Source organism: Pristiophorus japonicus, chromosome 15, assembly GCF_044704955.1.
Source record: "Pristiophorus japonicus isolate sPriJap1 chromosome 15, sPriJap1.hap1, whole genome shotgun sequence".
In the NCBI taxonomy this organism is placed as follows: domain Eukaryota; kingdom Metazoa; phylum Chordata; class Chondrichthyes; family Pristiophoridae; genus Pristiophorus; species Pristiophorus japonicus.
This window is the reverse complement of record NC_091991.1, coordinates 35,327,985-35,343,026: the sequence shown is the minus strand read 5'-3', so window position 1 is coordinate 35,343,026 and position 15,042 is coordinate 35,327,985. Positions and strand designations below refer to the sequence as shown.

General features: G+C 42.5%; 1 protein-coding gene across 2 annotated transcripts in view; it reads right to left on the bottom strand.

Annotated features, from left to right (window-relative positions):
* Positions 1–15,042, bottom strand: part of nup107 (nucleoporin 107) — a 65,620-nt gene that overhangs the window by 4,347 nt on the left and 46,231 nt on the right. For both annotated transcript variants that reach the window (XM_070900306.1, XM_070900307.1), the window contains exons 21-26: positions 14,511–14,661; positions 8,123–8,235; positions 7,625–7,727; positions 2,745–2,905; positions 1,504–1,629; positions 1,309–1,422 (exon numbers count right to left, since the gene is read on the bottom strand). In XM_070900306.1, the coding sequence (XP_070756407.1) occupies positions 1,309–1,422; positions 1,504–1,629; positions 2,745–2,905; positions 7,625–7,727; positions 8,123–8,235; positions 14,511–14,661 (768 nt within the window). The remainder of the gene's footprint in view (positions 1–1,308; positions 1,423–1,503; positions 1,630–2,744; positions 2,906–7,624; positions 7,728–8,122; positions 8,236–14,510; positions 14,662–15,042) is intronic.

Genomic DNA, 15,042 nt, shown 5'->3' with positions numbered 1-15,042 from the left:
GCCTAATAGCAGAACGTTTACTAAGATACAAGAAACAAGTTCAACCGAACACTAAAAATTTCACTTAAAATGAAGTATTTAGGAGAACGTGATTTTACATTGTACTGGTTGATGCAATTTTTAAAATGAGATACCATTAAGTTTAAAAATATTTAATTAACATGTAAAATATTGATTTTGCTAACAAGTTTATTTTTAAGGTACAGCAGTATCTCTACTAGATTTTGGTTGGCACTGGGAGGCCATAGTTGAAGTTTTGGTCAAAGACAAGATAGAAATATCCAGCATCAATCTTCTGCCAGTGATGGCACTGCACAGAGAATGTATAAACAGGCAGATAAAATAGGCTCTCAAAATATTCTACCAGAGCCTGGAAACCATCTTGGAGATTCAGCAGAAAACAAGTTTGTATTCATTAATGCTTCATATAGACATTGTTTTGCTAAAGTAGATACCAAATAAAGTGGTTCAGTACAACCCATAGACTTGACTGCTCATTATTCTTACTCAGTCAAATTAATTTTATCAACTTTTTATACACAAAGATGGAGTGCCATATAGAAGTCAGCCATTCCATCTTCCACTTATTTTGCTTAGAAGAATGGGAAGTCATTTGGGATAAACCACTTGATTTATACCTTGTTGCTGATCAGGAGAAAAACACTAGTCATAATCAAGAAAAATGATCAGATCTTTTGGTAGGTAAACCAATAGGTCCTTAAGTTACACTGACAACACAGAAGCCAGCCGTGATAATCAACTGTGTCATGTGACCGTGACCATATAGCTAATAGATGACCAACGCATCTCTCACATTTAGCAGCCACGTATCCTCGATTTCCGCAACCACCTATATAAGGTATTCAACTATTTATAAAAACTAAGCCTTTTAATCAAAGTGCAATACATTCACTTTCTACTTTCATTCACATTCAATTCTGCTTCCTACATAAAATTAAGTGCCAACTTGGCTCAATTGGCAGCAGGCCCTGTCTGCCTTTTCAGGCACACAAAATATTCAATGGCACTATGGAGAAAAGCAGGGAGCTCTCCTGTTGTCCTGACCAACGTCCCTTCCAAAACTAGCAACCAAAATCATATTACCTGGTTATTCATTTATTTGCTGTATGCAAATTTGCTGTCTACACAGCAGCGACAGTACTGAAAAAGTAAACCATTGGTTGCAAAACAGCAATCCCGAGGACATGGAAGGTGCTATAAAAATTCATTTTTTTCCCCTTTGGTCTGTTATTAAATTTATTAGTTAAGCAAAAAATTCTGAATAGCTCAACAAATGTTATATGTTACCTCTCTGATGTCAATCAACCAGCCTCCATTCACAAAAAGCAAAACATTATAGATCCTCTCTTTTATTTCGTTGGTTGATGCTTCCAAATGGCCACTCCATCTCTCATAATCTTGCTGTTTGGAAGAAAGCAAACATCAGTACCAAAAAACATTGAAAAACACATTGCAACAGCTAAAATTGTATATATTTTGAACCTGGAATTTCTTCTGTTTGTGCTCATGAGCCACTGTTTCTGTGAAACTTGCGCTTGCAGAAATGGTGGGTTCCTGAGGTGCAGATTGCATCTGTTTAAACCATTCATTGAATGCTTCATGAGCTTCCTGGAGAAGAGCATAATTTATAAAAAATTAATTAGCTAAAAACAAAAGATTGGAGAATACATAAAAGAGTATACCTCTTCAATACAAGTAAAAAAAAAACAAGATTACACAGGATGTTTTCACAGGGCTATTAAAGTATTACATTTGAAAAATAACTGACATGCATTTATAAAATTGAGTTACAGGACAAACTAGAAGGGAGCATTCTTCAGAATGCAAAATCTCCAAGCATCTTCTTTTTATGCCACTGAGCTGAAATCATACACATTTTATCTTTAGAGGTGCTGGCCAATTAAATGTTAATGTAACTGTAAACTTAAGATCTTCTACTTGGGCGGTCCCTCGAATCGAGGATGACTTGCTTCCACGCCAAAAAGGGATGAGTTCAATGAGTTCACAGGTGTTTCAATGAAGGACCTACTATTTCAGGTCCTGAACTGCATATGGAAGGGTAGAAGATGCCTGTGCGTGGATTTTTTTTTAAACATGTGGTGGCTGTTGCACACCAGTCACCACACGGGCTTGACAGAGCTTGGTCTTGGTCCAGTGGCCAGGGTTAACCACGATGACTGGAGACCAGCTCTGCTGCACGGACCTAGTGCGCACACATATCGCAGTGTGGGCTGGTCCGTGCTACCCCTGGGCCCATGCCTCTTCTGTGCCCCGAACTCACGCCTCTCTTGGGCCCAGATCACTTCGCTCTGTAAACTCTCGCCGCTCCTTCGCCCCAACCTCGCCGTTCCTGCCCACGCTCCAATCACCGACCTGGGTTTATGGTGATGTCCAATCTCGTCAGCCACTTCGCAGCAGTCGCCCTCCCAGACCGGCTGGCGCTGTACCCTGGGGTGGTATGTGTATGTCGCCACACTACTCCCAGGCCGCCACTCGCCGGTTCTTTCATGGCCCCGACCTGCTGCTGATGTTCCCACACAGGAAACTTAAGATGGTCTGTCATCAACCTTCTTTCAAAATGATAGAGCGAATTGTACACGCACTGGAAGCGCAGAGGAGTATTGAGACTCCAACAATGTAGCCATATTTCTGTTCTGTATTCCCCTTGAGCATGGTTTTGCTACTAGGAGTGCAGGATTGTAGAATTATCTCTTGTATCTTACCAGATAAGCCCTTATGCACAAGTGCTCCCGGATAGCATTTTCTTCCTCTGCTGGAGGCATGTTATCCATTCCGTAATCATCCCAGTTTGTGTACACCTCACTTACTGAATCCTGTGGGATTTTGTTGAACACTTCTTTAGCTGCTTCATGTTTCTTCGCAGCTAGAAAACAAAATTATGGCACTTGAATTACATAATACAGGTTACAATCGCCCATCATATGGTCTCACTATACATGAAGAATTCTCTTATACAGGTACAACGTCTGGAATCCTCAGGACTGAATCCGTTCTGGTTTTTGGATTTTTCCGGACTTCAGACAAGAAAATCAGTAGTTTGAAATCTGGACACCATGACCAAATCTGTGCTGGGTTTTGAGCAGCAACGTCCAAAGTCCGGCAAAACCCAAAATCCGGCACAGATTCGATTGAGGATTCGGATTTCAGACGATTTTCTTGTCTGAAATCCGGAATCCCGCGTCAAATCTGTGCCAGATTTTGGGTTTTGCCTAAAAAATGTCCGGTTTTCGGACAATAATTCTGGACGACTCCATCAGCTATGCGCAAAATGCCCGGTTTTTGGACAATTCCGGTTTTCGGAGTTCCAGATTCAAGACGTTGTACCTGTATTACCTCTTTCTGGCCCCAAGCCTACAATGATGCTATAGGTAACGGCTCCTCAGCCTCCAAAACAAACTTATCAGGAGGTGATCTGAGAAATATACTGGATACATAATGGAATAAAGAAATTAAATCCGAAACAGTACTTTCAGTAATGCTAGGCACAGATTGACGGGCAAATTGAAAACAAACTTCACAAATTATTTCTTTGCAGAGTGATCAACTGCTGGAACAAGCTACTAGGAAGGGTGGTTGTGACCACAACATTAGATTAATTTGAGAGACAGCTAGATATTAGAATAGCGAGAAGACAGTCATGATATTTTGAAATTATGAAATAAAAATGAGCTGATCCAAACCACTTATGAAAAACAATTTCAGAATTATAATTAATGATGATTGGGGATCTTAATGTTGCAATGTTCAATATTCTTAACGTGTTTAATTAACTATATATGCACCAATATTCTATAGGAATTAATTTTGTGCAACTTTTTTTGTGTTTTCTCTCCTCCCAGGGCCTGTATTTTTGGTGTTGGTGAGCCTCTGGCTAAAGTTGGCAAGATTGCAGTTTCCATCGCGAATCCTCATGCAATGCCATTTTTTAACGACATGCGCATTTTGTGGCCAAATTTAACCCGTTAAAAAATGGCGACATTTTAATTCTTGTTTCTTAACAAAAATGACATTATTTATCAAATAACGACAGGCTGGGGAATTTCTAGCCTAATACACCTTAGCTATAATAGAGCATCTGAAGAGCATGCAAAAAGCAGGTTTGGGCAGGAATACAACATCAAGTGTAAGGAGCAACTGCGCTCAATAGTAGGCATTATTGTACATGTTTGTAGGCACAATACTTTCACCAAGTACAATACATTCATAGAATAGGGAAAATATCTCAGTAGTGGCAGTGCACCAAGCAGTCGTTTCACACATCTACATTATAACTTGCTCAAGCCTGCAGGCTTAAATGTAATGGAATTTCACAAATGGTAAAGCCTTGGAACCCTCAATCTCACTTCAACGGAGTCGGCAAGCTGCAGAGAGCTGCTGGCAAATCGTGACTGCAGATCGGGCCAATGCTGGATTCAAAGTGGCCTTTTGGCAGGGTGGGAGATCAGGCCAGGCTTGCGTTCTTTTAACGTGGGGTCAGGAGGAACATTCTTGCCCCCCCCTCCGACTCCACATTCAGGCAAGTACAGGGGCCTGGTTGCCTGTTAGCGTCATGTTATGCTGTGTGAGTAATGCTCTCAGGCAGACCAATGTCAAAAATGGGTCCTGTAATTTAAATGATATTCTGATATTAGTTTAATTTGGACGTGTGCTGCTGGCACCAGTTCATCTGCCTACACCAATATGGCGGGCAGCACACTATCGGCTGGTAATGAGCCTGTGCTTTTTGCCAGCCGTGTTGGGACATAGTTTAGTGCCTGGAAAATAGGCACATAGAAACATAGACATAGAAACATAGAAAATAGGTGCAGGAGTCGGCCATTCGACCACCATTCAATAAGATCATGGCTGATCATTCCCTCAGTACCCCTTTCCTGCTTTCTCTCCATACCCCTTGATCCCTTTAGCCTTAAGGGCCATATCTAACTCCCTCTTAAATATATCCAATGAACTGGCATCAACAACTCTCTGCGGTAGAGAATTCCACAGGTTAACAACTCTCTGAGTGAAGAAGTTTCTCCTCATCTCAGTCCTAAATGGCCTACCCCTTATCCTAAGATTGTGTCCCCTGGTTCTGGACTTTTCCACCATCAGGAACATTCTTCCCGCATCTAATCTGTCCAGTTCCGTCAGAATCTTGTAAGTTTCCCCTGTCATCCTTCTAAACTCCAGTGTATAAAGGCCCAGTTGATCCAGTCTCTCCTCATATCAGTCCCGCCATCCTGGGAATTAGTCTGGTGATACTTCACTGCACTCCCTCAATAGCAAGAAAGTCCTTCCTCAGATTAGGAGACCAAAACTGAACACTTTATTCCAGGTGAGGCCTCACTAAGGCCCTGTACAACTCCACTAAGACCTCCCTGCTCCTATATTCAAATCCCCTAGCTATGAAGGCCATCATACCATTTGCCTTCTTCACCACCTGCTGTACCTGCATGCCAACTTTCAATGATTGATGAACCATGACACCCAGGTCTTGTTGCACCTCCCCCTTTCCTAATCTGCCGCCATTCAGTTAATATTCTGCCTTTGTGTTTTTGCCCCCAAAGTGGATAACCTCACATTTATCCACATTATACTGCATCTGCCATGCATTTGCCCACTCACCTAACCTGTCCAAGTCACCCTGCAGCCTTTTAGCATCCTCCTCACAGCTCACACCGCCACCCAGCTTAATGTCGTCTGCAAACTTGGAGATATTACACTCAATTCCTTCATCTAAATCATTAATGTATATTGTAAAGAGCTGGGGTCCCAGCACTGAGCCCTGCGGTACTCCACTAGTCACTGGCTGCCATTCTGAAAAGGACCCGTTTATCCCGACTCTCTGCTTCCTGTCTGCCTACCAGTTCTTTATCCATGTCACTACATTACCCTCAATACCATGTGCTTTGATTTTGCATACCAATCTCTTGTGTGGGACCTTGTCAAAAACCTTTTGAAAGTCCAAATACATCACATTCACTGGTTCCCCCTTGTCCACTCTACTAGTTACATCCTCAAAAAGTTCCAGAAGATTTCTCAAGCATGATTTCACAAATCCATGCTGACTTGGACTGATCCTGTCACTGCTTTCCAAATGCGCTGCTATTTCATCTTTAATAATTGATTCCAACATTTTCCCCACTACTGATGTCAGGCTACCCGGTATATAATTACCCGTTTTCTCTCTCCCTCCTTTTTTAAACAGTGGTGTTTACATTAGCTACCCTCCAGTCCATAGGAACTGATCCACAGTCGATAGACTGTTGGAAAATAATCACCAATGCATCCACTATTTCTATGGCTACTTCCTGAAGTACTCTGGGATACAGACCATCAGACCCCGGGGATTTATCGGCCTTCAATCTCATCAATTTCCCGCTTTATAAGGATATCATTCAGATCCCCCTTCTCACTAGACCCTCGGTCCCCTAGTATTTCCGGAAGATTATTTGTGTCTTCCTTCGTGAAAACAGAACCGAAATATTTGTTTAACTGGTCTGCCATTTCTTTGTTCCCCATTAAAAATTCACCTGAATCTGACTGCAAGGGACCTATGTTTGTTTTCACTAATCTTTTTCACTTCACATATCTATAGAAGCTTTTGCAGTCAGTTTTTATGATCCCAGCAAGCTTCCTCTCATACTCTTTTCCCCCTCCTAATTAAACCCTTTGTCCTCCTCTGCTGTATTACAAAATTCTCCCAGTCCTCAGGTTTGCTGCTTTTTCTAGCCAATTTATATGCCTCTTCCTTGGATTTAACACTATCCTTAATTTCCCTTGTTAGCCACGGTTGAGGCACCTTCCCCGTTTTATTTTTACTCCAGACAGAGATGTACAATTGTTGAAGTTCATCCATGTGATCTTTAAATGTTTGCCATTGCCTTTCCACCGTCAACCCTTTAAGTATCACTCGCCAGTCTATTCAAGCCAAGTCACGTCTCATACCATCGAAGTTACCTTTCCCCAAGTTCCGGACTCTAGTCTCTGAATTAACTGTGTCACTCTCCATCTTAATAAAGACTTCTACCATATTATGGTCACTCTTCCCCAAGGGGCCACGCACAACAAGATTGTTAATTAGTCCTTTCTCATTACACATCACCCAGTCTAGGATGGCCAGCCCTCTAGTTGATTCCTCGACATATTGGTCTAGAAAACCATCCCTAATACACTCCAGGAAATCCTCATCCACAGCATTGCTACCAGTTTGGTTAGCCCAGTCAATATATAGATTAAAGTCGCCCATGATAACTGCTGTACCTTTATTGCACGCATCCCTAATTTTTTGTTTAATGCTGTCCCCATCCTCATTACTACTGTTTGGTGGTCTGTACACAACTCCCACTAGTGTTTTCTGCCCTTTGGTATTCCATAGCTCCACCCATACAGATTCCACAGCACAGCTAAATTTCTAGGCCAGAGAATCCACAGAGATATTAAACACAAATCGAAGTGATTATTGAGCTAGAGCCATCTAATAGACCCATGGTCTTATTAATTACATTTAGCATGAAAACAAACTCCAAATATAAGAAAATCATGTAATTAAGAAGTTTATTGACTCTCTTTAAAATCATGTACACAGAAAACAAAGACATACCCAAGAATTTCCTCATTATAGCATTGCTCTGTTTTAGTGCCTCTGCCCTTTGTGTAGGATCAAACACCAACCACTCAATGACATTAATCTTCATACGATCTTCCTGTAAAAGTCAGCAGTTACTAATTTGACAGCTTGTAAAATTCGAAAATATACAGTCACTTTCAATTTTATTGTTAAATATTTTTAAAGCAAAGTATTTCAAAAACTAACATCTCATATCAAACAATAGTTTGGAATCTCCCACCAAATGATTCACAGTCTAATACGAACTATATTAATTAGAAGAGATTGGGAACAAAATTCCTCCAGTCAATAACTTTGGAAAGAAGTTAGTTTCAGTATAACACAAAATCTTGTTTTGTTCCTGCATCAGCTTTTTTGCTAAAATTAGATTGAAGGAATTTTACCCCCTTAATATGAAATGAATAGAGGTGTATTTTATTATTCAGTACCATTTAAAGTTATAACCAGATCTATGCAGCAAATGACACTCACTTTTGTAGTAGCAGTATCCAGAGATGGCGATAGGTCATGGTGGGTAAACTCCTCGGCATCCTTTTTCCGGATGTTTTCGACAACACATTTGGTCACAGCTGCTACATCAAGACCTAGGTAATAATTTTGGAAAGACATCCCATTTATAAAAATCATACAAGAATGTGTTTACAGACAGGATTATTTATTTCTTAAAAATTAAAAACTACATTTAAACTGTATTAACACATTTCAACATATGTAGATTATTGCGATGTTGTAAATCATTTACTTAGCTGCTACCTTGAAAACACAATCATGAATGTGAAATGCTTTCAAAAACCTAAATCTACTTTGCATGTTTCAATTCAGTAACAAGTAACATTTTTATTCCCTAAAACACAGCATCTGATTTAGTACTTTATAAGTTGACCCGGAATTTCCTGAAATGGTGTAGCCAGCAAGTTACACCAAAATTTATACCAATCTTTCCATCGGCAGGTTACGTTGAAATTTCCTGAGACTATAATTAACATATGCTAGAATGTAAAAATCGGTGTAAAACAAATGGAAATCAGCGTAAACAACTGGGGCCCGAGGAAAGTGCTAAACTTACAACATATTTAGGTGTCACCTTTGGCTCACTAGCATCAGAGACAGAAGGTCATCGGTTTAAACTGCCCTCCAGAGACTTGAGCACATAATCTAGGCTAACAATTCAGTGTCAGAAGTGCCATCATTCAGATGAGACTTTAAACCAAAGTCTCTTTTGCACCCTCAGGTGGACATAAAAGATACCATGGCACTATTTGAACAGCAGGGGAGTTCTCCACTGTTCCGAGCAACATTTGTCCCTCAAACACCACTAAAACAGTTTAATTTTTCTTTGAGCACATTGCTGTTTGTGGGACCTTGCAGTGTGCAAATTGGCTGCCTTGTATTCCCACATGACAACATTGACCACACTTCAAAAAGTAAATCATTGGTTGTGAATCCCTTTAAGATATCTTGAGGTAATGAAAAGTGCTATAAATGCCACGTTGTTGCAAAGAAAGTTGTTTCTTCGTCTTTAAGTCCCTCTCTATTCTAGAAAAAAGTTTGACATAATTTCAACACATTAGGCACAGCATGTTTAAGAAAATGCAATCATGATTGTATTTCAAATTTTTAATCAAATCATTCTGATGTCAAAGATATAGAAAATACTCTCGAGCAGAAATAAAAAAATGCTGGGGGGGGAAAAAAGCCATAAAATGTCAGAAAAATGATTTGGGATCCTGTTGCACCTAAAATGTAGGCTAAATTTACAGCTGTTTGGAACTGGTGTTAGTTCAGGAAATTTGTGTGAACTGCATTTTTGCATGAGGGCAGCGCTACATTAATGGGCTGCAGAGGGTTTTAATGGCGGTTTCGCAGAATCGGGCGTAAAAGATTGAGGAAATCTGGGCGTAGCATAAAATGGGCGCAAATGATTTACACACGAACTTCCTCCCATCTTCTGCTAAGAATCGGTATTACGCCATTGTTTCAATGCAAATTTTCAAGAAATTCCAGAACATTATCTTTATAGGCGAGTCAAACCTAAGGTTTAATTCTGAGAACCAGTGCAGAAGAACTACATTCAATTTTAAGCTAAGATAAATGCAAAGAATTCAAGCTAAGATTTTGCTCCTGCAGTGGCTCACACCTGAGCGGCAACTCATAAGAGCTATAAGCATAGAAAATAGGTGCAGGAGTAGGCCATTCGGCCCTTCTAGCCTGCACCGCCATTCAATGAGTTCATGGCTGAACATGCAACTTCAGTACCCCATTCCTGCTTTCTCGCCATACCCCTTGATCCTCCTAGTAGTAAGGACGACATCTAACTCCTTTTTGAATATATTTAGTGAATTGGCCTCAACAACTTTCTGTGGTAGAGAATTCCACAGGTTCACTACTCTCTGGGTGAAGAAGTTTCTCCTCATCTCGGTCCTAAATGGCTTACCCCTTATCCTTAGACTGTGACCCCTGGTTCTGGACTTCCCCAACATTGGGAACATTCTTCCTGCATCTAACTTGTCTAAACCCGTCAGAATTTTAAACGTTTCTATGAGATCCCCTCTCATTCTTCTGGACTCCAGTGAATACAAGCCCAGTTGATCCAGTCTTTCTTGATATGTCAGTCCTGCCATCCTGGGAATCAGTCTGGTGAACCTTCGCTGCACTCCCTGAATAGCAAGAAGGTCCTTCCTCAAGTTAGGAGACCAAAACTGTACACAATACTCCAGGTGAGGCCTCACCAAGGCCCTGTACAACTGTAGTAACACCTCCCTGCCCCTGTACTCAAATCCCCTCACTATGAAGGCCAACATGCTATTTGCTTTCTTAACCACCTGCTGTACCTGCATGCCAACCTTCAATGACTGATGTACCATGACACCCAGGTATCGTTGCACCTCCCCTTTTCTTAATCTGTCACCATTCAGATAATAGTCTGTCTCTCTGTTTTTACCACCAAAGTGGATAACCTCACATTTATCCACATTATACTTCATCTGCCATGCATTTGCTCACTCACCTAACCTATCCAAGTCACTCTGCAGCCTCATTGCATCCTCCTCGCAGCTCACACTGCCACCCAACTTAGAGTCATCCGCAAATTTGGAGATACTACATTTAATTCCCTCGTCTAAATCATTAATGTACAGTGTAAACAGCTGGGGCCACAGCACAGAACCTTGCGGTACCCCACTAGTCACTGCCTGCCATTCTGAAAAGTACCCATTTACTCCTACTCTTTGCTTCCTGTCTGCCAACCAGTTCTCAATCCACGTCAGCACACTACCCCCAATCCCACATGCTTTAACTTTGCACATTAATCTCTTGTGTGGGACCTTGTCGAAAGCCTTCTGAAAGTCCAAATACACCACGTCAACTGGTTCTCTCTTGTCCACTCTACTGGAAACATCCTCAAAAAATTCCACAAGATTTGTCAAGCATGATTTCCCTTTCACAAATCCATGCTGACTTGGACCTATCATGTCACCTCTTTCCAAATGCGCTGCTATGACATCCTTAATAATTGATTCCATCATTTTACCCACTACCGATGTCAGGCTGACCGGTCTATGGGCCCAAGTTTCGGCCTCAGTTGCTCCTGATTTTTTGGAGCAACTGGTGTAGAACGGAGTGTCTTAGAAATTCAAATTCTCGGCATTTAGTTTGCTCCAGTTCTCGTCAGTTAGAACAGTTTCACTTTGGAATAGAATTTATTTTTCAAAAGGGGGCGTGTCCGGCCACTTACGCCTGTTTTCAAAGTTTCGGCAGTGAAAACTTACTCCAAACTAACTTAGAATGGAGTAAGTGAAGATTTTTGTACGCTCGAAAAAAACCTTGTCCACACTTTAGAAAATCAGGCATAGGTTACAAATCAGGCGTAGGGAATGGGAGGGGGGTTTAAATAGAAGTTTACAAACATTAAACACTTCAGTTTTACAAATAAAGAGCCATCATCAATAATAAATGATAAAAACATCAATAAATCAACCAATAAATCAATCAAAAAAAATTAATAAGAAATAATTTTAAAAAATCAATAAAACAAAACATTTTCTACTTACCGACTGCAGCACCGGGAGCCCTCCAACAGCGTGCTGGGATGTCCCCCCCGCCCCACCACCAGTGTGTCTCTATCTCTCTGTCTGTCTGTGTCTCTCACTCTCTGTCTGTCAGTGTCTGTGTTTCTGACAGCGAGGGGAGGGGGAGGAGGGGTGGCAGGGGGAGGGGAGGTGGCAGGGGGAGGGGAGGGAGGGGGGCAGAGGGGGAGGAGGAAGGGGAAGGGGGGGGGAGAGGAGAGGGGGAAGGGGAAGGGGGGGGGAGAGGAGAGGGGGAAGGGGAAGGGGGGGGGGGGTGGGGGGACCCGAGAAGGGGGTGGGGAGGAAGGAGAAGGAGAAGGGGGGGGGGGGGTGAAGGCTGAATGGGCCGGGCCCCAAGACTTCGGGCAAGGCCCGGGGGGGGGGGGGGGCGGTCGGGAGCACGGTCGGGTCGGTTTGAGGGGGGGGGGGGGCAGAGGGAGGTCGGGTCGGGTCGGTTCGGTTCGTGTCGGTGGCAGGGGGAGGGAGGTCAGGTCGGGTCCGGGTGGGGAGGGAGAGGGAGGTCAGGTCGGGTGGGGGGGGGGTGGGGCGCGGGTCAGGTCCGGTCCGGGGGCGGGGGGTGGGGGGAGCGGGTTGGGTCGGGAGGAAGCAGGAGCTGGGCGTGGGAGGCAGCCTTATGCACGCAGCCCCAGGTGAGGCCATTCGGCCAGGGCTAGGGGCTGCGTGTTTCGGGCCCCTCCCACACAGTTTTGAGCTACTGGAGCTAGTGCACATGCGCACCCACTGTAGCGCGCATGAGCAGAGGTCCCGGCACTGTTTTCAGCGCAGGGACCAAGCTCCGCCCCCTACAGCTCATGCTGCGCCGCACCTGACTCAAGAGGACCAGCAGGGAGCCGGAGAATCTGTAAGTTTTTTTTAGGCGCACTTTGTGGCACGAAAAACGGGTGTCCAGGTCGGGGCTGTGTCATTCTAGGCGCGGCCCGAAACTTGGGCCCCTTAATTCCCTGTTTTCAGGGAATTAAAAAGTGGGGTTACATTGGCTACCCTCCACTCGATAGGAACTGATCCAGAGTCTATGGAATGTTGGAAAATGACTGTCAATGCATCCATTATTTCCAAGGCCACCTCCTTAAGTACTCTGGGATGCAGTCCATCAGGCCCTGGGGATTTATCGGCCTTCAATCCCATCAATTTCCCCAACACAATTTCCTGACTAATAAGGATTTCCCTCAGTTCCTCTTTTTTCGAGACCCTCTGACCCCTTTTATATCCAGAAGGTTGTTTGTGTCCTCCTTAGTGAATACCGAACCAAAGTACTTGTTCAATTGGTCTGCCATTTCTTTGTTCCCAGTTATGACTTCCCCTGATTCTGACTGCAGGGGACCTACGTTTGTCTTTACTAACCTTTTTCTCTTTACATATCTATAGAAGCTTTTGCAGTCCGTCTTAATGTTCCCTGCAAGCTTCCTCTCGTACTCTATTTTCCCTGCCCTAATCTAACCCTTTGTCCTCCTCTGCTGAGTTCTAAATTTCTCCCAGTCCCTGGGTTCGCTGCTATTTCTGGCCAATTTGTATGCCACTTCCTTGGCTTTAATACTATCCCTGATTTCCCTTGATAGCCACGGTTGAGCCACCTTCCCTTTTTTATTTTTACGCCAGACAGGGATGTACAATTGTTGTAGTTCATCCATGTGGTCTCTAAATGTCTGCCATTGCCCATCCACAGTCAACCCCTTAAGTATCATTCGCCAATCTATCCTAGCCAATTCACACCTCATACCTTCAAAGTTACCCTTCTTTAAGTTCTGGACCATGGTCTCTGAATTAACTGTTTCATTCTCCATCCTAATGTAGAATTCCACCATATTATGGTTACTCTTCCCCAAGGGGCCTCGCACAACGAGATTGCTAATTAATCCTCTCTCATTACACAACACCCAGTCTAAGATGGCCTCTCCCCTAGTTGGTTCCTCGACATATTGGTCTAGAAAACCATCCCTTATACACTCCAGGAAATCCTCCTCCACCGTATTGCTTCCAGTTTGGTTAGCCCAATCTATGTGCATATTAAAGTCACCCATTATAACTGCTGCACCTTTATTGCATGCACCCCTAATTTCCTGTTTGATGCCCTCCCCAACATCACTACTACTGTTTGGAGGTCTGTACACAACTCCCACTAACGTTTTTTGCCGTTTGGTGTTCTGCAGCTCTACCCATATAGATTCCACATCATCCAAGCTAATGTTCTTCCGAACTATTGCATTAATCTCCTCTTTAACCAGCAATGCTACCCCACCTCCTTTTCCTTTTATTCTATCTTTCCTGAATGTTGAATACATTTGGATAAGTATTGAAGAGCTATTGGAGAGTTCTGAATCAGCCTCATTTAGTCTTATACTTTTGGTCTCAGGATTTTCAATATTTCTTTATGCAGTTTTCAAAGAAATGTTTTGTCCCAAAGGGTTCGCTTCTCCCTTTGGGAGCCCAGCAGCATCCTTCTGATGTGAAATGGACAGTCCACGGCACAGGTTTTTTTACGGCTTCCATCAATGCAATTTGTGATTAGACGACAGAAGCAGTCCATAACATATGAGCTACCAGATGAAGCACACTGCTAATTAACTAAGCTTGCTGACAACAGTGGCAGATGAGTTTGAGCACATGTCTGCCTACTGAATTGTGACTGTCTTAATAGAAGATAGGAGGTACCCTGTACCACCAGGCTGCTCACTGTTCAGAAATTAGATATAGTAACATTTTATTGGCAATTACTCAAAGTTTATATTACAAAAATTAAACATTATGGGATAATACAAACTATTATCTCTCCTTACCTGATTCTCTCGCCAGATCTAGACAAAGTTTCCGTTGTTCAGTCTCTGTGACCGTCTCCAAAAATGCAGAATATTGAGCGACTGCCAGCTCCTGTGGCAAGTGGCTGACGTAAAATGCTATTAAATCTGTGTGCTTTGCTTTGATTAGAAGCTATAAGAGACAACATTCAAAACTAATGGAAGTTTCAGAATACAATTTACTCTAAGCAGTAAGAAGTAATCAACTTATTTCCATTGTTTAAGAAAGTACGTGATGCTATAATTTTAGGAAGGCAGACGGGATAACTCAGTCACAAATTAGTTTTTTTTAAAAACCACAACAGCAGAATAATTATCCAGTGGAGGGTTTTGTATTCCATTTATAAAATGAGTGGATAAATAATGAGTACATTTTATATTGATTTCTGTCAGCGTTACTTAATTTGAGAAGAGTATTTTGATTGTGCAAGCCAGAGACCAAAAACAGAAGTAGCACGTCCATAACATCACTAGGGACTCAGAATCCTTAAATTTATTTGTCAAATTACACAAG